Raw genomic sequence first — 26,588 nt, forward strand, 5'->3', positions numbered from 1 at the left:
CTGCACGATTAACTTAACAGTAAGGATCCCTGTCCAATACGATCAATGATCCACTAGATTGGGAAAGATAAAGACCTCTTTCAGACCAATTTATTACGGTGCAATACTGCAGATGTTGTGGAAAGTTTCCAAAATTAGCTGCATGATTACAGAAGGGTAATGCATGATATAAAACAACTGTAATTCTAACAACTGGGGGAGACAGTCACGGTAATGTCACTGGACTAGTAACCCAGAGGCCCAGGCTAATGTTCTGGGGACACGGACTCAAATCCAACCACGGCAGTTGGTGGAGTTTGAATGCAATTAATAATGACTAGATATACAAAATAATGACTAAATAAAATAAAGTGACTAGATAAATAAATTAATAAAACTCGGAATTGTAAGCTAGTCCATGGTGGCCATGAAACTATCGTCAATTGTTGTAAAAAAAACCAACCTGGTTCACTCATGTCCTTTAGGGGGGGGATATCTGCCATCCTTATCTGGTCTGGCCTACATGTGACTCCAGACCCACATCGATGTGGTTGACTCTTAACTGCCCTCTGAAATGGCCTACCGCCCACTCCTTTCAATGGCAATTAGGGATGGGCAACAAATGCTGGCCTTGCCAGTGAAACACACATGAACGAATAAAAAAATAAACTTTGTTACAACACTTTTTAGTGGTTGCCTGCTGCAGTGATCCTTGCTATTTTGGCCTGAATGCTGTGACATCCACCATGTGTACACACGTACATTTTAGGGCAGAAAATATTACTCTGTGGTTTAAATGAACAAAAAATTAATTACTTCATATTTGCTTTAATAACCCTAATGACTGTTGTTGCTCCAAGTGCTTTGCTTTAAAAGCTAGAGCCACTGCATCAAAGGAATTAGATGCCCATTCTAATCAGCCTACGCAAATGGAATTTTTTCTACGTAGTCCATTCCCTTTAGTAAACATTATTATTTTAAAATTATAGCTGTGGCTTATAGTAGGAGCACTCTTGCCTCTCATTCGAGAGGCTGCAAGTTCACACAAAGATACGAAATAGGAGCAGAAGTAGGCCATTCGGCCCCTAGAGCCTGCTCTGCTATTCAATAAGATCATGGCTGGTCTGTCCCTGTTTCAAATTCCACATTCCTAACTAACCTCGATAACCTTAGATTCTTGTTAGGCAAGGAAATCAATCTTCCTCCGCCTTAAAAATATTCAATGACCCTGCCTCTCCCACCTTCAGAGGATGAGAGTTCCAAAGTCTCTCTCTGAAAGAAAAGAATTCTCCTCGTTCAGGACAATGTCTGATTTTAAAACAATGCTCCCCTAGTTCTGGACACCCACAAGAGGAAACATCCTTTCCACATCCACCTTGTCAATACCAATCAGGATCTTATATACTTCAACCAAGTCACCCCTCACTCTTCTAAACTCAAGTGGAAACAAGCCCAGTCTGTCCAACCTTTCCTCATAAAACAACCCACTCATTCCAGGTATCAATCTAGTAAACCTCCTCCGAACTGCATTCAACGCATTTGCACCCATCCTTAAATAAGGAGACCTAAACGGCACACGATATTTGAGATGTGGTCTCACCAATGCCCTGTATAACTGAAGCATTGCATCCTCATTTTTATGTTCAATTTCTGTCGTAATAAAGGATAGCATTCCATTAGCCTTCTTAATTACTTACTGAACCTGCATACTAACTTTTTGTGACTCATGCACTAGAACACCTAGATCCCTCTGCACCTCGGAATTCTGCAGCTGTTCCCCGTTTAAGTAATACTCTACTTTTTTTTTATTCTTCCTGCCAAAGTGAACAGCTTCAGATTTTCCGACATTATACTCCATTTGCCAGATTTTTGCCCACTCACTCAACCTATCTATATCCGTCTGCAACCTCCTTATGTCCTCTTCACAAAATACTTTTCTACCTATCATTGTGTCATCTGCAAATTTAGCTACCATGCCTTCACTCCCCTCATCTAGGTCATTGATATAAATTGTAAAAAGTTGAGGCCCCGTCACAGACCCCTGCGACTCCACTCAACACATCTTATCAATCAGCAAAAGACCCATTTAAACATACTCTGTTTTCTGCCAGCCAGCTTCTACCTATACTAATACGTTACCCCCTACACCATGAGCTTTTATTTTCTGCAATAACCTTTGATGTGACACCTTATCAAATGCCTTCTGTAAATCAAAGTACAGCATCTCTACAGGTTCCCCTTTATTCACGGTGCTTGTTACTCCTTCAAAGAACTCCAATAAATTAGTTAAACGTGATTTCCCTTTCACAAAACTAGGCTGACTCTTCCCCGATATCCTGGAGTTCCTTAAAGTACCCAGCTATAACCTCCTTAATGATTGATTCTATCACCTTCCCCACGACAGACATCAAGCTAACTGGCCTATACTTTCCTGTTTTCTGCCTTCCTCCCTTCTTGAATAGAGCTCTGGGTTATATTTGCTGCTTTCCAGTCCGATGGAACCTTTCCAGAATCTAGCGAATTTTGGAAAATTAACACCAACGCATTTACTACCTCATTAGCCACCTCTTTTAAGACCCTAGGATAAAATCCATCAGGATCCGGAGACTAGTCAGCCTGCAGCTCCATCAGTTTGTTCAGCACTGCTTCCCTAGTGATTGTAATTTCACCAAGTTCCCCTCTCCCTTCCACTTCCTTATTTACAGCTTTTTCTGGAATGTTTTTTGCATCCTCTGTAGTGAAGGCAGAAGCAAAGTGTTTGTTCATTTCATCTGCCATTTCCTTATTATCTACTATTAACTCCCCATTGTCACTCGCTGGGGGACCAACACTCACTTTACCTACTCTTTTCCTGTCGAAACTCCTTCTATCCTTTTTTACGTTTCTAGCTAGCTTCCCCTCATACTCAAATTTCTTTCTCCTGATTAACCTTTTAGTCTTTCTCTGCCATTCTTTATATTCTGACCAATCATCTTTGCTTAAGTTTGATGCTTTCCTTAGCTTCTTTAGTTAACCACAGATGATGGGTCCTCCCTTTAGAGTTTTTCTTTATAGTAGGATTATACTTATTTAAGTATATATAGGTATTCTGAAATAGCCTCTTAAATGTCTGCCACTGCTTCTCTGTTGATCTATCCCCTAGCCTAGTTCCCCAGTTCACTTCAGCTAGCTCAGCTTTCATGCCCACATAGTTGCCTTTATTTAAGTTTTAAATACTAGTCTTAGACCCACTCTTCTCCCTTTTAAACTGGATGTAAAATTCAATCATGTTATGGTTGTTGCTACCTAGGGATGCCTTCACTCTGAGGTCATTAATTAACCTTGTCACACTACACAATACCAAGTATAATGTAACCTGCGCTTTGGTTGGTTCCAGAATGTGCTACTCCAAGAAACTATCTCAAAAGCATTCTATGAACTCCTCATCCAGGCTACTACTGTCAACCTGATTTTTCCATTTTATATGTAAATTAAAATCACCCATGATTATTGCTGTCCCTTTATCACAAGCACCTAATATTTCTTGTATACTTTGTCCTACATTGTGGTTACTGGTAGGGGGCCTGTAGACCACACCCACTAATGACTTCTTTCCCCTACTCTTCTCCACCCAAACCGATTCTACATCCTGATCTCCTGAGCCAAGGTCATCTTTAACTATTGCACCAATGCCATCCTTGATCAACAGTGCTATCCCTCCACCTTTACCTAGCTTCCTATTCTTCTTGAATATCGTATACCCTCAGTATTCAGGACCCAATCCTTGCCATCCTGCAGCCATGTCAATGGCTATCAGATCATGTTTATTTACTTCAATATGCGTTATCAATTCATTTACTTTGTTATGAATACTGCGTGCATTCAGATACAGAGGCTTTGCTTTTGTCTTTTTGTTGTCTTTGTAATATCTAGTCTTGACTATTGGTGTATTCTTAGGTTTTATCTCTCTGTCCCTTCCTGCTATTCCATGACCCTCATTTCCTATCTTACTATTATGGTTGCCTGCCTTAAATCTACCCCATGATTTGCCACATCTATCCAAGCTTGATCCCTCACCCCCGCCCAACACCACCACCACCGCCTTGTTTAGTTTAAAGCTCTCTCTACTTCCCTAGTTATGTGATTCACAAAAACACTGATCCCAGCATGGTTCAGGTGTAGGCCGTCCCAATGGTAAAGCCTCCACTTTTCCCAGCGCTGATACCAGTGCCCCACGAACCAGAACCCACTTCTCCCACACCAGCCTTTGAGCCACGCATTCGTCTCTCTAATCTTATTTTGCCCTGTGCCAATTTGCATGTGGCTCAGGTAATACTCCAGAGATTTGAGCACAAAATCTAGATGAACAATCCAGTGCAGTGCTGAGGTAGTGCAGCACTGTTGAAGGTACTGCCTTTAGGGTGAGACATTAAACTGAGGCTGGGGAGCTACAGGTGCCCATGAAAGCACAACCACTGTGGAAGGCAGCATCTTCAGGAAAGGGAGGATGAACTAGGGGCATAACTGAGCATTTGTTTCTTCCCCTCTTCAATGTAAAGAGCTTTGATGCATCTTCTAGTGCATGTGGAGAGCTATTGAGAGGCAGCATCTCTTGGAATTGTTCCATTGTGTTGGTGTGGTTCAGATCACTCGGGGAGTCAGGGTTGCTGTGGCAACATGCACTTTTTACATCCATGTTGTTGTCTGGAGCTATGGATAGTGACGGTAGAGGCTCCAACCATCACATGGCTGACCAGGAATCTCTCCCGCTCTTACCGCCTGCCATTGGCGTGTGTTGCAAAGAGTTGCAGGTTTGGTCACATTACAAACACTCCTTCCTTTGGCCTTCAAGACCAGGGGTGGGACTTGAACCCGGAATTTCTGGTTCAAAGGCAGGACGTTACCCACTGCGCCACAGGGCCTCCTAATTATTCTGCAGAAGGGAAACTTTAGCAAGCGGCTGAATTGTCTACTCTTGTCCCCATGTTCTATTTGGATTTTTCCAAAACCTTGCCTTGTTTGAGATGCTGCAGCAGGTACCGATCAAGGTTATAAATGTATGGGAATATTATTTTACTATAGTAGAAACATATAATTTGCCTGAACCTGTTGGTTCAGTGAGTGAATCCATGATCTGATATTTCCACACTTGAGCAGAACTTACAAGAAGCATATCTTGGGAAATTGGGGAAAGGGTAGCCCATCGTTTATCCTTCATTTTACTGAATGAAAAATCTACATCCACTATGGGGTGAGTCGAAATACTTGATAATGCCTTTCCTCACTGGAACGCTGGATTGGAATACCCACCCCCTCACCACTCCCATGTCTAGTCATAGAATCATACAGCACAGGAAGAGGCCATTCGGCCCATCGAGTGTGTACTGGGTCTTTGAAAAATCTATTCGGTTAATCCCAATGCCCTGCTCTTCCTCCATAGCCCTGCAATTTCCTCTACTTCAAGTTTTTATCCAACTCCCTTCCGAAAGATGCTGTTGAAGCTGCTTCTACCAACCTTGCAGTCAGTGCCTTCCAGATCACAACAATTTGTACATGAAAAAAATTCTCCCCATCTCTCCCCTGGCTCTTGTCAATTCTCTTCAAATCTGTTTCCTCTGATTACCAACCCTTCTGCTCGTAGAAACAGTTCCTCTTCAGTTACCTTAGCAGTAAACTTCATAACTTTCAACACCCCTACTAAGTTTTCTTTTAAACCTTCTCTGCTCTGAGGAACGCAATCCCAGCTCGCCTAGTGTCTCCACGTAGCTGAAAGTCCCTCATCCCAGGTGTTTGTTCAGACAGACTTCCTTCTCAATCAACCCAAATCAGTTGTGATTTAAACATTAAAGGAAGTGATTGAGCTAATGATAAAAAGAAACATCTATCGCGGTAGATAGTGTTTGAATTCTGTACCTCTTGCAGATGTTGCAGAAACGTTTTCCCCACTGAAGGCTTTGTTTAAAAGCGTTTATGATTGTTCTTGTAAAATGGAAGGAAAAACGACTGTAACATCTTAACTGGAAGTTCAGGTATTGAGTGTTTCTTTTGACCTTCAGATCCCATTTATATAGAAACAGCAATTTATATTTCTGTAGCGCTTTTAAGGTAATAAAACTTCCAAGGTGCTTCATTAGAGCACTTGACACTGTTCCACGTGACTTGGTCAAGGAGGCAGGTTTCAAGAAGTGTCTCCTCAGTGTTAGAACTTATAATCCAAGTGTTAATACTTCGAACCTACAATCCTTGTCTGTTAACATTCTTGTATTGGCACTCCTGTTGATTTCCTTTGATGTAACACGATATTTTGAAAAGTAGCTGGACAATAGATTGATTTTAACTGGGATCCAATTTGTAAATTCGTAGTAATTTGAAAATTCTTGCATTCGTCCCCCATTTTTAAGCAGAAACAAAATTAAACTTGGTTTATATTTTAATGAAGAAAACATTTGCAAACTTATCCAAGTAAATATTAAGTTACTGAAAAGATGCGCATGTTCTACAATATAAAATTGAGTACTTTAATCATTCAGGAGCCACAAAGTTACATTATTTTAGTTGGTGGAATTTTAGTTGGTGGAAAATGTTTGTTTCCCATGAGATGGTGCCTGCAATCATTGAAAGTGCTTTTCAAACAACGTTTCACTTTTTTTTTCCCCCTACAGAAGTGTCAAATAAAGCCCGTTATATCTGGTAGCTGAATTTGGATAATTACTGCACAATTGTCCTAACGTTGATGGCCCTGCCTTCAGCTGCCAAGGTGCTAAGCGGTAGAATTCTCTCCCTTAAGCAGTTCCTTAAAATTACTCCTTAAAGCCTACCCTTTTGACCAAGCTTTTGGCCGCTGTCCTAATATCACTTTATATGTCTCGTTGTCAGATTTTGTGTGAAAACGCCCTTGTGAAGGACGTTTTCTACTTTGTTGAAGGTGCTATATAAATGCAAGATGGAATGACTTACAGTCTTGAGGCTGCTTACCTTGACCTTCAATATGCTCAATTGTATAGAACCATAAAATGATGTCTCTGCAAAAGACATGCAAATCAGTCCCCCTCCCTTGCTCTTTCCCGACAGTCCTGCAGTTTTCTCCTTTCAAGTATTTATCCAGTCCCTTTTTAAAAGTTATTATTGAATCTGCTTCCACCACCATTTCAGGCAGTGATCAGGATTCCAGATCACAACAACTTACTCAATTTCCTCATGTCGCCTCTTGTTCTTTCGCTAATTGCTCTAAATACAATTCCATAAATATAAATATATCTGAAGTATAGTGTTGTAGAAATAATTAAGTGTTTCAAACAGAATAATTATCTGTATATAATAAATACAGACACACATGGTTTATTGTAATAGTATCTTTTTTTCATGACCAGGAAAGGTGGATAGCTGGATAGAAGGGATTAAAACACAGAGCAGATCAGTTCGTCCGGGTGAGAGGAAAGATGGATTCATGTTTCAGATGGAACCGTTCGTCAGTTCAATATATGAAATAACTTGGTCGAAGTGTAATTTTAATGTGGCCTATTAACATTCCGGGTGAGCTAGTGTGTAGTGACTTTTACACAAGGCTTTACTGGGCTCTATTAAGAACTGATAGCGGAAATTACAGGAACGGCTGAACTCTTAAGAGGGCATTTGCATTGAGGTTTTTTTAATTCGTTCATTGGGATGGATCATTGGCAAAACCAACATGTACGGCCCATCCCTAATTACCCTTGACAAGCTGGTGGTGAGCCGCTGCCTTGAACCACTGCAGTCCACGTGGTGCAGGTACACCCAGTGCTAATAAGGAGGGAGTTCCAGGAATTTGATCAGCCACAGTGAGGGAATGGTGAAATAGTTCCAAGTCAGGATGGTGTGTGGCTTGGAGGGGAACTTGCAGGTGGTGGTGTTCCCATGTGTCTGCTACTCTTGTCCTTCTAGGTGGTAGTTGGAAGGTAATATTGAAGGAGGCTTGGTAAGTTGCTGCAGTACACCTTATAGATGGTACACACTGCAGCCACTGCACTGGTGGTGGATGGGGTATTAATCAAGCGGGCTGTTTTGTCCTGGATGGTGCCGAACTTCTTGTGTGTGGTTGGAGATGGACTTATCCAGGCAATCCAGAGTATTCCATCACACTTCTGACTTGCGTCTTGCGGACAGGCTTTGGGGAGCCCGAAGGTGAGTCACTCTCCGCAGAATTCCCAGCCCCTGACCTGCTCTTGTAGCCACAATATTTATGCGGCTGATCCAGTTAAATTTCTGGTCAATGACAACCCCCAAGATGTGGGCGTGTTCACACTGTTGTTGCTGATCCGGGAAGAGTAGCTGCAGTTTGGGTGCCATTGCTTTTCCTCGACTAGTTGAAGCTCTTTCACGTCAAGTTGGAAGCAGCCTGCCCCAACAGTTATAAATGTTTCGGTAGCGCAGAGGCAAGAATCTCTTGCCCTGAACAATCGAATTGAGGTCACATTGATTTACAGAGAATCCACTGGACTCACTGCACGATTCGTAAATCAGAACGACGATTGCACAGAACTTCCACTCTTGTGGGTGTCAAACCAATGGAGTGTGCAACAGCCCCTCCAGACCCCCTGCAGTCTGATTCTGACCTCACTGCAGGTTTATTATGGGGACAGAAGGAAAATTAATATGCACCAGAGTTAATGGTGCATTGTGCAATGTAAAAAGATCAGAGGCTGGGGATCCTGCGGCGAGTAATTCAGCTTCTGACCTCCCAAAGCCTGCCCACTATCTACAAGGCACAAGTCAGAAGTATGGTGGAATATTCTTTCCTTGCCTGGATGAGTGCAGCTCCAACAACACTCGGAAAGCTGGACAAACATCCAGGACAAAGCAGCTCGCTTGATTGGCACCTCATCCACCACCTTAAATATTCACTCCCTCCACCACCGACACAGATGCAGCAGTGTGTAACTGTTAGGACACAGCAGTTGGTAAAGGCTGAGTTGTTTAAATCCCAGGGGGAAACTTGAACAAGTATCGTAATCTATATTTTCAATTGGTATGTTTGAGGTGCAACTCTGAATTCAGGAATAAGACTACTGAGCCTCAAGAGGTTTTTTATATAAAACTAAATTAAACATTTATTAATTTAACAACAAATTAAACACACACACGTGTCTACAGATTACCACCATAATAACTTTTAAACAAATCCCCAAATTAATCACCAAGGCAACAGTAACCCATAGACTTCAAACAGACACCAGGCAAAGCACATTTGACCTTACGAATTCAAAATGAGGTTCCTTTCAGTTTGTTTCCTTTGCAGACACAGTTGTTGGTTTACAGGTTGGTTAGATCTTAAATGCCTCTGACTCACACACAAACTCCTTTCAGTTTATACCTAGCTTCCCCTTTGAATGTAAATTTTTCATTGTGTTACTAGGTTTTTTTAATTTTACCTCTCCTAACAATAATCCTTTCATTCCACCAATTTTAATAGTAATATAAAACACATTGCTTGGTGTCTCCCAGCTAGGTGCATGATTTTACCCATTCTTTTGAATGGTTTACTTAAAAATGCAAATTGCACTTTATCTTTTAACTTTCTTATGTTTATCTAATTGACATTTCAACTATACATCAAAGCACCCAGACTAGCTGGCTTTAAACCAATTAAGACACACACAAAGACACAAACCCTACTACAATTCCAACTTAAAAAATAATTTCCAATAACATTATAGACATTAATATCTCTTCATGACAGTACCATCTACAAGATGCACTGCAGCAACTCGCCAAAGCTCCTTTGACAGCACCTTCCAAACCCGTGACCTCTATCACCTAGAAGGATAAGAGTGGCAGATGCCTGGGAACACCAGCATCTCCAGGCCACACAGCATCCTGACTTGGATCCATATCGCCAATCCTTCACTGCCACTGGGTCAATATCCTGGAACTCCCTTCCTAACAGCACTGCAGGTGTACCTACATCACACACCACCCTGGCTCCCTTCCTAACAGCACTGTGGGTGTACCTACACCACACGGACTGCAGCGGTTCAAGAAGTTGACTCGCCATCACCCTCTCAAGGGCAATTAGGGATGTCCCAGCCAGCAACACCAACATCCTGTGAACGAATAAATAAAAAAAAATAAACACAACCTTAGTTTGTTCCTGTTGAGATTTTTGCATCAAAGGTCTCTGAGAATTGAGATTAGAAACATATCACTATTCTTTCTCTCTCTCCCGCCACTTGAGTCCTTTTGAGCCCTAGTGCCAATTGAGGTTTAAACAACAATTGCTGACAGCACCATCTCTGGCATGGATATGTTTCCCAATGGGAACTTGCCCTACCTGAGATGCGGATTGATGAGACACTCCGAAGTGATGCCCGGAACATTGGCGTTCTGAGCCTTCTTGCCATTACCCCTTTACCTACAGACCAAGGAGGAATGGCCTTGCTTTTGAAAAAAAGACTAGCATTTCTATAGCACCTTACACGACCACTAGACGTCTCAAAGGCGCTCTACGGACAATTAAGTACTTTTGAAATGTCGCTAATGTTGTAGGAAACGCAGCCAATTTGTGCGCAGCAAGCTCCCAGAAAAATGTGATAATGACCACCCCCGGGCCCGCCTTCAGCCCTGCCCACCCCCACTTTCGCGCAGTTTCCCGCCTCTACCACTCGGGCACTGCTGCTGAAATCTGCATCTGGAGCTGTGGATGGTTGTGCAAATGATCTGAGCCGGAATGTGTGGCTGCTATTAACACATTATCACCCATGAGGTTTTATAACATTTTATAGCGATGATTTATAGCAGTAGAGGAATGGTGGCCCCAATAAAACCTTTCCGTGCTTACTGAAACACACCCAATTGTTTTAGATGTTTTTTTTTTACACCTCTGATTCAGTGATGCCTAGTGTTATTTACCATCAGATCGCTTGTAATTCCCATCTCATCGGTCAGTTCGGTACTTCCGGTGGAACAAATTACACCCTTATCCCAATAATTAATTTTTTTTAAAAAAACCTATTAGTTCTTGCACGATATTCCTTTGCAAGTTTTCCCCAGAAGAAACAGTAGAAATCAGCGGCGAACGATGGATTCTCTCTGACTCCATATAGATTTGAAACAGCCAGCGCACAGACCAGTCACCCCTTTGACACGATCAGTGGCTCAGTGAGCAGGGGCACGTCACGATACGTTGGACCATACCGACCCAGAGCGACACTGCTCTCTGCTGAGTCAGTGGGTCGGCAGTGGGGGACACTCGGGCCAGGATTTTACAGTCGGCGTGCGAGGGCGGGCCCCACACAAGCCAGCACGTGAAATGACGTGCGACGATGTCGTGCGTGCGTCCCGACGTCATCGCGATGTTCCGTTCGGCGGGCACGCGCTGGAGTCAGCTGCGCGCCCGCCGGTAATTGAAACGCCCGTTAAGGCCGATAACGAAGTAATTAATTAATGTCAAGTTTTCGCTGCCCGTCCAACCTTACGGTCGGCGGGCAGGGGATAAGGCCAAGCGGCCAAGCATCCACGAGCAGGAGGAGGGTTTCTTAAAGCTTTTGCTACTTAACTAAAAAGTTTAGATGAAAAATAAAAATATGTCCCATCTCACGTGACACAATTTTTTAAAAAGCCGCTTCAATCTCCCTGGCATCAGCTCTGTGCCTCAGGGAGATTGAAGCGCTCTTTCACGCGCATGTGACTGTCCCTCCTCCCCCTCCCCTGCCCGCTCAGGCGCTACCGCTCGCGCATTACGCTGGGCGGGCCCGCCCGAACCGACACAGGAAACATTCAGGCCTCCGTTCCTGTGCTAGGGAGTTTACAGTAAAACTTGTTTGGCCCTGCGTAATTTTTCCTTGTTGCAACCAAACAGGAAGGGAATTATTTTAATCAGAACAAGCCTCATACATTCCAATTTAAACAGCAGCGCTCAGGACTGCTATAAATGTGCCAGATGTAATTACAACACTCAATCTAATGCTTCACCGAAAGAAAACATTGACAGTGGAGGCATTTGTTTCGTAAGCCTGGTACAAAACACAGCCTTATTTAATTAAAAACATTCAATAATTTACTCATTGCTGTGACTATGATGTCCCCAGATGTAGCTGTGCTGTTACAATTTTTGATTTATTTTTCTAATTGAAATGACGACTTACATTTCCGTCGTGACTGCAGGACATCCCAAATCGCTGCTCCTTTGAAACGCAGCCCCTGTCGTGTGTAGGAAATGTGGTAACTAACTGGTGCATAGCAAGATCACACAGGCAACAGTGAAATAAATGACAGGATAATCTGGGAAGTTTTTTTGGGTGTTACAACTCCACTGCTCCTCTCCAAGTTGTGCCTTGGTAACTTTTGCGTCCTTCTGAGAGGACAGACCCTTGTCTCGCCACCGAAAGACGGCACCGCTGGCAGTGCAGCACTCCCTCAGCACTGCTCAAAAGTGCTGGCCTGGGTTATGAGTTCAAGTCTCTGGAGTGGGGCCTGAACCCACAACCTTCTGACTCAGAGGTGAGGCTGTTGACCACTGGGACAAGCTGAAACTTGAATACATTGGGCTGCATTTTACCTATGTCAGGTGGGGGGGAGGGAGGCAGGGAGCTGATCGCCGCCCACGATAGGCCACGCGCCGCCATTTTTCGTGGGTGGGCCAATTAAGGCCCGCCAGGCGTGACACGCGGCCAGTAGCACTCAGTGCTACCTGTGCGGGCGGAGGGGGAGGAGGGAGAGTCAGGGCCTGCGCAGGCGCCCGAAAGAGCGCAGCAATCTCCCTGAGGCATGGAGCTGCCTCAGGGAGATTAAGTTGATAATGAAAATCTTCACTAAATGATCTAAAAAAATTATTTAAACATGTCCCCTCATGTGACAGTGTCACATCAGCTGGGACACGTTTGCGCATTTAGCAAAATTTATTTAATTATTTTATTAAATCTTCAGGAAACCTCATCCTGCCCGTGGATGCGGTTTCCTGAAAAACGTGAAGGCCGCTTGGGCTCTTTGCCTGCCCCCCCGCCAACCTTAAGGCTGGACAGGCAGCGCTGTTAATGAGTTAAATTACTTTCCTAATGGCCTCTGGCAGTTCTGTGCGTCTGCCGAACGCAGTATCAAAATGGTGTCGGGGCATACGCCCGACGTCATCTTGCGTCATTTTACGTGTTGGCATGATGGCCTCCCTCCCCAACGCGCCAACGGCAATATCCTGGCCATTGGATGGGAGCTTTCTGCTCTCCCTCCCCACATCCCTCCTCCTCCTTTTCTGCCAGCAGATTCCTTTATACACAGGCTTGGTAAAAATCTGATGAGAACAATACGTATCCTTGTTCATTTGTTGCATTTGTGCATGTGTGTGTATATATATATATATATATATATATACTGAAGCACCTGCTCCTAGATGGACAGATATGGCAAGATGCTCTCGCTTGTGTGGCGTTATAACCTGTGGTTTCTGGCAGCAGTGCATAGACAACAGCAATTAATTGAGGAGCAAAAAATATTTTAAAAATATAATTGTGAACCTGAGCCATAAAGCTGAAGGAAGTCCCAGGTTTACACCCCAGTTGCTGCTGGATTTGGTGTGTAGGATGGCAGCATGAGGCACTATGCTTAGAGCCAATGACCTTGCGATGAACAACAACAATTTAGATTTGTATGGCACCTTTAAAATGACCCAGTGCACTTCACAGTGGCATTACCAAACAATGTTTGGCACTGAGCCACATAAGGAGATATAAGGACAGATGACCAAAGGCTTGAGCAAAGAGTTAGGTTTCCAAGAGCCTCATAAAGGAGGACCTAGAGGGAAAAGAGGAAGAGAGGCTTAGAGAGGGAATTCCAGAACTTAGGGCCACCAGTGGTGGAGTTGTTGATATGGAGGTGCACGCGAGGCCAGAATTGGAGGAACACAGATATTTCGGAGGTCTGTAGGGCTAGAGAAGGTTACAGAGAAAGGGAGGAGGCAAGGCCATAGAGGAATTTGAAAACAAGGGTGAAAATTTTAAAATTGCGGCGTTGGTTGACCGAGCCAATGTGGGTCAGCAAGTACAGGTAAGTAGAACTTGGTGTGAGTTAGGAAGCGGCAGCAGAGTTTTGAGTGACCTCAACTTTGACTTTAACCCGTCAAGAATTTAACAACCACGCCAGTGCCTCCCCACAGTCTTCCCAACATTTAGTTGGAGGGAATTTCTGCTCATCCAAATTTGATTGAATTTTTTGAGGAGGTGACCAGGTGTGTAGATGAGGGTAGTGCAGTTGATGTAGTTTATATGGATTTCAGCAAAGCCTTTGACAAGGTCCACATGGGAGACTTATAAAGAAGGCAAATGCACATGGGATAAAGGGTAATTTGATAAGGTGGATTCAGAATTGGCTTAGTTGTAGGAGGCAGAGGGTGATGACAGAAGGATGCTTTAGTGACTGGAAGCCAGTGTCCTGTGGCGTACCACAAGGATCGGTGCTCAGTCCCCTATTATTTGTCATTTATATAAACAACATAGATGACTATGTGGGGGATAGGATTAGTAAGTTTGTGGATGACACAAAGATTGGCCGGGTGGTTAACAGTGTGGTTGAGTGTCTTGGGCTACCAGAAGATATAGACGGGATGATCAAATGGGCAGATAAGTGGCAGATGGAATTTAACCCTGAAAAGTGTGAGGTGATACACTTTGGAAGGAGTAATTTGACAAGGAAGTATTCAATGAATGGCATGGCACTAGGAAGTTCTGAGGAACAAAGGGACTTTGGCGTGTGTGTCCATAGATCCTGAAGGCGGAGGGGCATGTTAGTGGGGTGGTGAAAAAGGCATATGGGACACTTGCCTTTATCAATCGAGGCATAGATTACAAAAGTAGGGAGGTCATGCTGAAGTTGTATAGAACCTTGGTGAGGCCACAGCTGGAGTACTGTGTGCAGTTCTGGTTGCCACATTATAGGAAGGATGTGATTGCACTGGAGAGGGTGCAGAGGAGATTCACCAGGATGTTGCCTGGGATGAAACATTTAAGTTATGAAGAGAGGTTGGATAGACTTGGGTTGTTTTCGTTGGAGCAGAGAAGACTGAGGGGCAACCAGATCGAGGTGTACAAGATTATGAGGGGCATGGACAGGGTGGATAGGGAGCAGCTGTTCCCCTTAGTTGAAGGGTCAGTCACAAGGGGGCATAAGTTCAAGGTGAGGGGCAGGAAGTTTATGGGGGATGTGAGGAAAAACCTTTTTACCCAGAGGGTGGTGATGGTCTGGAATGCACTGCCTGGGAGGGTGGTGGAGGTGGGTTGCCTCACATCCTTTAAGAAGTACCTGGATGAGCACTTGGCACGTCATAACGTTCAAGGCTATGGGCCAAGTGCTGGTAAATGGGATTAGGTAGGTAGGGCAGGTGTTTCTCACGTGTCGGTACAGACTCGATGGGCCGAAGGGCCTCTTCTGCTCTGTGATTCTGTGATCCAGTACTGGATGTCGGACAAGCAATCTGACAATTTGGAGATAGCGGAGGAGTCAAGCGAGGCAGCGGGTGAGGTAGAGCTGGGTGTTGCCAACGTATGTGTGAAAAATGCTTGTGCTTTTGATGATGTCACGAAGGGGGCAGGAGAAAGACGTGAAATTGGAAGGGACCAAGGACAGATCCTTGGGGGCACCAGAGGTAATGGTGCAGGAGCAGGAAGAGAAGCAGCTGGTGTCCTGGCTATGACTGAATGGATAAGAATGGAATTAGGCAAGTGCAGCCCTCGCCAGCTGGATGACAGAGGAAAGCCATTCAGGAGGTTGCTTGAATCGAAAGGGCCTAGGGTCAGTAGGACAAGGAGGGATAAGTCTATCATAGTCAAATAGGATGTCACTTATGACTTTGGTAAGAGTCCTTTCGGTGCCGCAAAAAGTGCGGGCAATTTTGAATGGGATTGGAGTTGGCCCTCCACATTCAACAACCTCCTGACATTTACTGTCCGGATTTGCCTCCCTGGGTGAAGGTTGTCAGGGTCCCTGAAATAATACCTCAGGATGAGTCACTGCCTTCAGGGGAGGAGGAGGGAGGGAATGGATAACAGTGAAAGCAGGATTCACTCCCCCATTCAAGTGCTGAGTTAACATCGGCAACTCAAAGCACCACAAACGGGTTTTGCTCTTCTGACTTCCTCTCCCATTGTGCCACGTTTTGGTCTCCCTGAGTGAACACAGTTTTCAGCCGTAACGCAGTTAAGGTACAATTATGGCATGTTTGCTGGGGCTAGGATGGTGATGAGAAGGTGCCGTTTGGGCAACTAATTGGATTCGCTGAGTTGGCAGATATCATTGGGCTCTCTTATCTGTGCTGAGGTGTAACCTATGAACAGCATAGAAATTAGTTTGTAGACCCGTGTCTCAAGCCACTTGTAACAAGAGATTAGTCATGGTTTTAATCACAACAAATGTCTAAACTTGTTGTGCACCCCCTCCCAGGACCATCAGGCTGCCCTTGTACCCCCACCAGCAGACTATGTTTAACATTTTAACCCTTTTTTTTCACGATTAAATCCTGGCAGATATAGTTATCACGCAGTGTGTACATCGGAATAAAAACCCCACTTAGTTCAAAGATTAGTTCGATTAAGACAGTTGCTGGGCAACTGAAACCACAGCGTGGTGTACTGCAGTTGAAGGTGAACACTGTGCACACCATGTGTTTTTGTTGTACATGTTGAAGTAAATTAACCTCTGTATACAATGGATTCCCACAGTTTTAAAGTTCTGCCTGAGTAGCCTATTATATAAATGCAGTCAATAAACAAAATAATTAATAAATAATATTCACCGTAGACCACTTCTTTCCCCCCCGTCCCCCAACCCCGCAAAGATCGCTCCCGTATGTTTGGGACTCCCTGTCTTAAACAAGGAAAAAATATTGTGAGCAGGGCGCTGACTTGCAAACTATTTATCCAGGACCTGCTAATGTTTCAAACAATACAATGTATGGTAGCTGTGCTTTGGTTGGAAGCGCTCTCGCATCAGAATCAGGAGGTTGTGGCTTCAAGTCCGCTCCAAAGACCTGAGCACAAAATTGAGGCTGACTCTCCAGTGCAGCATTGGGAGTCTGTGGGGGGAAAAATGCATTCTGTCCAGGATTAATAGTTTGAACAGATATGTGTGTCCGTCTACTGCCCCCTCAACTGCCGAGGCTCTGCCTAAGGTGATACGTACTGGAACAAATATTATTTGACGGCATAAGTTTTTTTTAAAAAAAGGTTTGTGGGTGATGGATGCTTCAGTGATAGTATTCAGTTAATGCAAGATTATTGATAAGGCCAGCTGTTCATTTGTTTGCAATTGTCTAAGGCTTTTGCCATAAGTAGGTTGAGGTGCTTGAGACCGGGATCCTTGACTCTTTAAATGGAAGAGTGGGTGCGCATTTCAAACAGAGCAAGGAAGCGCTGTTGCTTGGCACCGCGTGCATGCACAACGACTTCAAGTCAAGGTTGAGAGGGTACAGCTATCAGGAAAGACTGAACCGGCTGGGACTCTCTTCTTGAGGAAAGTGAAGGCTAAGAGGTGTTCTGAAAGAGGTCTTGAACGCATTTGATAGAGAAGACGTAGAGAAGATGTGTCCGCTGTGGGAGAGGCAAAGACTAGAGGCCATAAATGTAACATAGTCACTAAAAATCCAACGGGAAATTCAACAGAAACGCTTTTCATCCTGAGAGCGAGTGGTTCTTCTTTCATCTGTCCTCGTTCCAAGGATTTGCCACTCCAATGATATCCGCGGCCCTCACTGCCTGTCCCGTAGAAAGGCCAGTCCACATTCTGATATTATCCGTCCGTGCCATCTTGTGTCTTCCTTGTGCATGTTTTCCAGGTGTTTTGTCTTGCTTTACCTCTTTTCCCAGACACTCCCCTCCTGTTCGTCGTCCAAAATGCGTGAGCTTCCTTGATATCACTGGCTCAAGCAAGTTCCTCTTAACACCAGCAGGATGGGTTAGAATGTGGAATTTGATGGAGTGGCTGAGGTGAATAGCAGAGATGGATTTAAGTGGAAGCCAGATACACACATGAGGGAAAAGGGAATAGGAGGATAAGTTGATTGGGTTAGAAGGGGGAAAGTGGAAGGAGGATCATGTGAAGCATAAACACCAGCATGGACCATTTGGAGGCAAATGGCCTGTTTCCCTGTGCCCTGTGTAATTGGTATTGACTTTATTTAACGGTGCAACCCCGTTTGGCAGGTGGACGACATCTTGGGCGAAGACAGTGACAATGAAAGTGAGAGCGAAAGGGAAGAAAGGATGGAAGAGCAGCATGAACAGCCCCAGGAGGAAACACAGCAACAAGATCAGCAGACCATGCAAAGTGGAGTGACTGAAAATCTGAAGCCCGAAATAGAAACAAGACCTAAATCATCCTCGAGTGAAGAAAGCTTAACGGGCAGAGTTCCCAGGTAGGCGTTGTTCTGTTCTTTTAACTTCTGGAAGGAGATCTTTACTGTTTCCAGCACCAGATTAATTATGACCTAGAAGCTTCCATCAAATCAGGCGTTTCGCCATTTGCTGGAAGTTTAACTTCACAATGACTTTGAAGACTGGTGATCCTCACCAGCTGAACGCTAAGGCTTCAAAAGAGGTTTTGTTTCTCGGTTGTTTAGCAGCCAGTGGAACTCCTTAGTTACGCAAAGTTTATGCAAAGTTACGCCCTGAAGTGTTGTTTAAAATCCTGAACCGTATAATTATAGCTGCTAAAAACCACATAACTTGGGTGAAGAAGGGAGAGAGCAGGAGATGCAATGGCGTAATGGTATTGTCGCTGGACTAGTACTCCAGAGACCTAGGGTAATGCTCTGGGGACCCGGGTTCGAATTCAATAAACATCTGGAATTGAATGTCTGATGGTGACCATGAAACCGTTGTCGATTGTCATAAAAACCCATCTGGTTCACTAATGCTCTTTAGGGAGGGGACTCCTGCCGTCCTTTCCTGGTCTGGCCTACATGTGACTCCAGACCCACAGCAGTGTGGTTGACTCTTAACTGCCTAGCAGAAATGGCCTAGCAAGCCACTCAGTTGTATCAAACTGCTAAAAACAAGTCAATAAAATGGAATGAAACCAGACAGACCACCCAGCATCGAGCTAGGCACCAGAAACAACAATGGCAAACCTAGTCCTGTCGACCTTGCAAAGTCCTCCTTGCTAACATATGGGGGATAGTGCCAATATTGGGAGAGCTGTTTCACAGACTAGTCAAGCAACACCCTGACATAGTTATACCCACGGAATCATACCTTTCAGATCATGTCCGAGCCACCACCATCACCATCCCTGGGTATGTCCTGTCCCACCGGCAGGACAGACCAACCAGAGGTGGCGGCACAGTTGTATGCAGTCGGGAGGGAGTTGCCCTGGGAGTCCTCAACATCATCTCTGGACCCCATGAAGCCTCTTGGCACCCAGGTGAAACATGGTCAAGGAAACCTCCTGCTGATTACCACGTACAGTTCCCCCCCTCAGCTGATGAATCAGTGCTCCTCTATGTTGAATATCACTTGGAGGAAGCACTGAGGGGGCAAGGACGCAGAATGTACTCTGGGTGGGGACTTCACTGTCTATCACCAAGAGTGTCTCAGAAGCACCTGAGCATCACAGACTGAGCTGACCAAGTCCTAAAGGACATAGCTGCTAGATTGGGTCTGCGGCATGTGGTGAGGTAACCAACAAGAGGGAAAAACGTACACATCCTCAACAGTCTGCCCTTGACAGTATCGGTAGTAATGACCAGCACACAGTCTTTGTGGAGACGAAGTTCCGTGTTCACATTGAGGATACCCCTCCATCATGATGTGTGGCGCTACCGCCATGCTAAATGGGCTATATTTCAAACAGATCTAGCAACTCAAGACTGGACAAACATGAGGCGCTGTGGGCCATCAGCAGCAGCAGAATTGTACTCAAACACAATCTGTAACCTCATGGCCCAGCATATCCCCAAGGCGCGAGAATACACACTGAATGGTAGGACCCTGGGAAGTGCCAAGGAACAGAGAGACCTTGGTGTACATGTCCACCAGCCCCTTAAGGTAGTGGGACAGGTAAATAAGGTGGTTAAGAAGGCATATGGGATACTTGCCTTTATTAGCCGAGGCGTAGTATACAAGAGCAGGGAGGTTATGCTGGAACTGTATAAAACGCTGGTTAGGCACAGCCATAATATTGCATGGAGTTCTGGAATCCGCATTATAGGAAGGATGTGATTGCACTAGAGAGATTGCAGAGGAGATTTACCAGGATGTTGCCTGGGCTGGAGAGTTTAAGTTATGAGGAGAGATTGGATAGACTTGAGTTATTTTCCCTGGAGCAGAGGAGATTGAGGGGGCGATATGATTGAGGTGTATAAAATTATGAGGGGCATAGATAGGGTAGACAGGAAGGAACTTTACCCCTTGGTAGAGGGATCAATAACCAAAGGACGTAGATTTACGGTAAGGGGCAGGAGGTTTAGAGGGGATTTGAGGAATAATTTTTTCACCCAGAGGGTGGTGGGAATCTGGAACTCACTGCTTGAAAGGGTGGTATAGGCAGAAACTCTCATAACATTTAAGAAGTATTTGGATGTGCACTTGCGAAGCCATGGCATACAAGGCTATGGGCCTAGTGCTGGAAAATGGGATCAGAATAGTTAGGTACTTGTTTGACCGGCGCAGACCCGATGGGCCGAAGGGCCTTTTTCTGTGCTGTAGACCTCTATGACTCTAATATCCTCAAGTATGGTACCATTGAGGGGCTTCAGTTATGTGGAGAGACTAGAGAAGCTGGGATTGCTCTCCTTAGAGCAGAGAAGGTTTAGAGGGAGATTTAATGTAAGGTGCTTAGAGTTATAAGGAGTTTTGATAAATGAGGGGAAACTGTTTCCATTGTCAGAGTGGCCAATAACCAGAAGACACCGACTTAAGATAATTTGTAGAACAGCCAAAGGAGACTTGATTTTTTTTTCAACACTGCATGTTAATATGATCTGGAATGCGCTGCCTGAAAGGGCGGTGGAATCCGATTGAGTAGTAACCTTCAAAAGGAAATTAGATAAGTACTTGAAATGAAAGCATTTAGAAAGTTGTGGGAAAAGAACAGGGAGCGGAACTGATCAGATATCTCAAAGACACAGCACAATGGGCTGAATGGCCTCCTTCTGTGCTGAAACATTCTGTGATTCAAGGATGGAGGTGAATGAGGTGAAAATTAGGGGAGGTGGTGGCATAGTGATAATGTTGCTGGACTGGTAATCCAGAGGCCCAGGCTAATGCTCTGGAGACATGCGTTCAAATCCCACCACGGCAGCTGGTGGAATTTAAATTCAATTAATAAATCTAAGTCCATAAAGCTATCATCGATTGTCGTCAAAACCCATCAGGTTCAACAATTTCCTTTAAGAAAGGAAACCTGCCAACCTTTACTGGTCTGGCCTACATGTGACTCCAGGAGTGTGGTTGACTCTTAACCACCCTCTGAAATAGCCTAGCAAGTCACTCAATTCAAGGGCAAAAAGGGATGGACAACAAATGCTGGCCTTGCCAGCGACACCCTCATCCCATGATAGAATTAAAAAAGGCGTAACAGCAGTGCTCTTGTCATGCGGTTGACGACACAATAAGCATGTATTCAATATTTAAGTATCTCAATGTTTTGCGCCAACAGCAGGAAAGGAGTTGAATCACTATCTCGTATTTTTCTTAAACAGCGAAAGATGAAATTTTATTAGAAACACTGGATGGGAGCTCTGAGTTCCAGGCCCGTACTTAGCTGTTGCTAGGAGGTAGTAGAAAACCATGGAAACAGACTTATGAGCATCCAGGAGCGATCTTTCGTAGCTTTGACTTTCTTGGAAAACAATATTTACTTTTAAGATTGCATATTGTAAGAATATTCAGTTGCCCGCATATTTCTGTCATTAAACCTGTGGCCTGTTAAATTAAAACAATTTAACACTTTTTTGGAACGCTCATTAAAGATCTAATTTTTTTCTATAATAAGTATGCCCAGCTGTGTTTGTATTGCCAGTGAAGGTAATGCTGCTTCTGAAGGCGCCCGACAAAAGCATATTTTCAGATATTGCAGCCCAAGAATGGCAGCAAACTAAATGGAGCTGCGTTTGGGGGTAAATCGAGGTCCATCAAGCACAGTGCGAGGATGAATTGAGCCCTGTAAAACCATGCATCAACAAAGGGGAAAGGACCTGGTGGTGGCAACTGTTGTCTGTAAACAGACTAACTTTACTGTGGACAAAAACAAAAATACCTGGAAAAACTCAGCAGGTCTGGCAGTATCTGTGGAAGGGAGGAGCACAGTTAACGATTCGAGTCCGCATGACTCTCAACAGTCATGCGGACTCGAAACGTTAACTGTGCTCCCTTCCACAGATGCTGCCAGACCTGCTGAGTTTTTCCAGGTGTTTCTTGTTTTTGTTTTCGATTTCCAGCATCCGCAGTTTTTTGCTTTTAACTTTACTGTGGTTCTGGCATAAATACAGCCATTAAGCTGAGGCAAGGTCGATTGTATCTTCTGAAAAGTTACCTTGCCAGTGTTGAAGATGTACGGTACAAGAAGTTGGTGGCTGATGAACAGCTGTTGGAGGGGAGGATACCCGGTGCTCACATAGTAGTGGGGGGGCGAGTATTTAATTACATAACTCTTGATGCTGACTTCTATATGGATTTGCTGATGTCCTTTTTGAAAATGTGAAGCCAGCAGTGATACTTGAGGACCGTTGCAGTTAATAAGCTGTTCAAAGCTGCTGAAAGGAATCTGTGTAAGACCAGGTTGTAAACTTACATCATTATAGCTCAATTGCACCTCAGTCTCACTTTCACAAACAGCAACATCTGTGCCTGTACGATGCACAGCATTTGCAATGAACAAAAAAAAATCCATTATTAGTAATAGTTAAGAAAGTACTTAAATTTAAACGCTACTTCCCAGAAATATCCAAGGTGTTTCACATAGAATGCATTACTAACCTCTTGTAGTCTCGTAGTGATGTCCAGAATCACTGCGATTAAGAACTGATTAATCTACTTTGGCCAAAGAATGTTTGACAGTGCCAATGGATCGATATTTATGTATGTTCCTTTTTAAACATGAAACGATGCAGGTTACGTACAAAACATTGCAGAAGTACAGAAACTATTTGAACACTGATTGGTAAAGTATTTGGTGTCTCCCCATGTTTTGTGTTGCAAGAGAAATGGAGTATGCATTTTATGTGCTAAGTCTTTGGTAAAGGAAGAAAAATATTTAACGGGGAAAAATTGTCATTTGATTATTTTCGAAATGGCGTGCGACGTACTGCAAATGCTTATTTTCAATTATGATGAATCCTCTCAAATTGGTTATAATCTTAAACTATTCCTAGACAAGGCTAATAGATAGCTATTGCCTCTGATTCTTGTTGTTGGTAATTACCATGGAGTTATATGTAATCACAATGTGCTCATCCACTGAAATGTTTCTCAACACTGTTAAGAACAACCATTTTATGTCCATCGCTCTCGCTCATTCTAAAACTTCTCTGATTGTAACTACTATTTAGTGGTGTCATATACTTCACTTTCTACATTCAAAACATATTTATGAGCAGGTGAAGCAATCTCGTGGCCATCCGCGTTTAATATTTGGATGAAGTGCTTAGTTTGTGCTTCTCAATTTTGTTTTTACTATTTAAACTAATTATGTTGCCAACATTTAATTGTTACACTCTGATGCAGAATGCATTAGCTTTATTTTGTGTGAATGTTAGCAACTTTGTTATGTAAAAAAAAAACCAAATCATCAAAGTAGCTGTTTCTGAGAGATAGGTGCAAATATAATTTATTTAGGCTTTAACTTTAACTAACTTAAAACAAAATGTTGATAAGTTGGAGCTCAGTTGGGAGGTGTAAATATACAGGTTAAGAAAATGCGCTAAGTCAATTTAGCTGCAGAGCTACCAGACTTAGAAACAGAAGTGATTCAGATGTTCAAAGCATTATTTAATGTTCTGGTTATACTACACCTTCCTGATGCAGTACGAATAAAAGAAATGCAATTTAATCCTGTCAAGACCATCATTTTGGGGTTTTGTGTCAGGTACAAGTTTTGTATGTAGAGGCAATTCTCTGTTGGAGCCGTATGCATCATCATAAGTAGAAGCGCTGCAATAATATACTGTTCTGAAAAATTACTGGCTTTTCATATTTTCTGTGGCTTTCCTTGTATCCTGTTGCGATACCAGTCTTGCAGAAACTTCTTTTTATAAAAATAAATCATTGACGCAGTTTGTGATAACAGAGCATTATGTCCATTTTTTGCCTCTATCTGTAATATGTATTCTGACAGATTGGTACATGGGCTAGGCACTAATTCACACCTCTGTAGAACTCCTGGGAATGTGAATAGAATAACTACTTGCTTTGCTATGGTGCGGTTCAAAAAATTGTATCGCTGCATGTACCAGGTTTAGAAGCTGTGGGTCAAAGATAATTATTTTGTGAACATCACTTACGTGTCACAGTTTGAGCGAGGTACAGCAAAAGATGACAAATGAGTGAAGCATTGTTATCCATTTAGCGATTGGTTGCATCTAATATGATGGTGAATAAGCACAAAATACTGAAGATGCTGGAAATTTGAAATAAATGCAGGCAAGCACTCAGGCAGCATCTGTGGAGAGAGGAATGAACAGGGTTCATGTTTCAGGGCAATGGCCTTTTATCAGAACTGGAAGAAATTAGAGATTTAACAGTTTTTGAGCAAGTGCAGAGGCAGGGAAAGGTGGTGGAGGAGTTATGAGCAAAGAACTAAAGGGAAGGTCTGTGAGGTTGGAAGATAGGGAGATTCAATGACAAAAGGGGTGATAGTGCGAGGCAAAGGGGGTGGTAAAGGGATAAGTAAAGGAATAAAAGATGAGTCCAGAGGAGGTGTAAATGACAACAGAAGAGTCATTGATACTGCAATAATTTGATTGGGCAATTTTAATCTTCATATAGACTGAACAAATCAAATTTACAAAGGTAGGCTTGAAGATGAGTTCATTGAGTGCATTCTAGACAGTTTTGTAAAGCAATATGTTGTGAAACCAAGCAGGGAACAGGCTATTTTTGACCTGGTAATGTGCAATGGGATAGGATTAATGAATGATCTCACAGTAAAGGACCCTCCAAGGAAGAGCGATCGTAGGATGGAGGGGTTGTATATAAGGAAAGGTTGAGCAGGTTGGGCCTCTACCCATTGGAGTTTAGAAGAATGAGAGGTGATCTCCTTGAAACATATATAAGATACTGAGGGAGCTTCACAGGGTAGGTGCTGAGTGGCTGTTTCCTCTCCTGGGGGAATCTAGAACTAGGAGCCACAGTTTCAAAAAAGGATGTTTAAAATGGAGATAAGGAGGAATTTCTTCTCTGAGGGTCATGAATCTTTGGACTTCTCTATCCCAGAAAGCAGTGAAGGTTAGATCATTGAAGACATTCAAGGCTGGGTTAGACAACATTTTGATCTACAAGAGAGTCAAGGGTTAGTGAGGGCAGGCAGGCAGTAAAGTGGAGTTAAGGCCATAATCAGATCAGCTATGATCTTAGGGAATGGCAGAGCAGCCTCGATGGGCCGAATGGCCGACTCCTGTTCCTATTTCTTATGTTCTCACCAGCACCTGCTGCCTGAGAAATTGGGAGCAGTGATTATGATCTCAAGTTGTTTATACATGATTATCATGCTTTGCTTTAAAATCCATATGCATTAATGAAAAGAAACAGCTCAACTCAGCAAAATCTTTTGTATAGAACAATAAATTAAAAGGGAAGATATTGCCTTTCACGGAAGGAGAGAGGACTGGTATTTATAGAATGCGTTTCACGACCTCAGGAAGTCCCAAAGAGCTTTCCAGCCAGTGAAATACTTGTAAATTCTCATCCTTGATTAATAAACTACCCTATCAGTCTCAGAAAGTCCCAAAGCACTTCACACACAATGTATTACTCTGAAATACATTCCGCTGTCATGTAAGTGAGTGCCGCATCGGTTCAGAAATAGATTAAAAATAGAAATGATGTGCACAGTTGAGGAACTGCGTTGCATTGTAAGAATAAGCAAGCAGAGGAAAGAAGGGAAGAAAATTGTGGGAGGAGTAAACTATAGGCCCTCTAGTTTTCCAAACTGGACATGTGAAGAGAAAATTAACTTAAGTGCTGTTTATGATATACAGTCTATTATATGTATGTACCTGTGTAAGGATATGGGTATATATGTATGGATATATGAATATATATCTACAGTGCGACTATAAAGGAATTGTTAGGAAGGGTTGGAAGTGTAAGAGGAGATCTGTTGATGTAATTGTTTCATGTTGCGCAATGAAGGGCTGATTTGTCACTTTGAAACAGCCACATTTAGAATTTTATTTGTTGGGACATTTCGGCTTTTTATTTTAGAAGGCTTGGCTAAAGATTTCTTGCAGAGTTCAGTAGCTTTGATTTATTTGTTTGTGACATAAATTAATTGTTGTGTACCAACTTGTTTTCAGTTTATATTTAATACCATTATTTAGTACCATTAATACACCATTCAGTACACTCAGTACTGAGTTCTACTTCAGAAACCCAGGTGGTGAAGGATAGAACTGGAGCCAATCTTTAGACATCTTACAAACTTTATTTACAGAGATACACATTACAAACATGTACCTCCTA

At 43.4% G+C, this 26,588-nt stretch overlaps 1 protein-coding gene across 2 annotated transcripts in view; it reads left to right on the top strand.

The window, feature by feature from the left end:
* The window catches only part of ctdp1 (CTD (carboxy-terminal domain, RNA polymerase II, polypeptide A) phosphatase, subunit 1), a 285,110-nt gene that overhangs the window by 185,734 nt on the left and 72,788 nt on the right, over positions 1-26,588 (top strand). For both annotated transcript variants that reach the window (XM_078539924.1, XM_078539925.1), the window contains exon 12: positions 18,114-18,325. In XM_078539924.1, coding sequence (XP_078396050.1) covers positions 18,114-18,325 — 212 coding nt within the window. The remainder of the gene's footprint in view (positions 1-18,113; positions 18,326-26,588) is intronic.

The sequence above is a fragment of the Cetorhinus maximus genome, chromosome 4 (assembly GCF_964194155.1).
Source record: "Cetorhinus maximus chromosome 4, sCetMax3.hap1.1, whole genome shotgun sequence".
NCBI classification, from domain to species: Eukaryota; Metazoa; Chordata; class Chondrichthyes; order Lamniformes; family Cetorhinidae; genus Cetorhinus; species Cetorhinus maximus.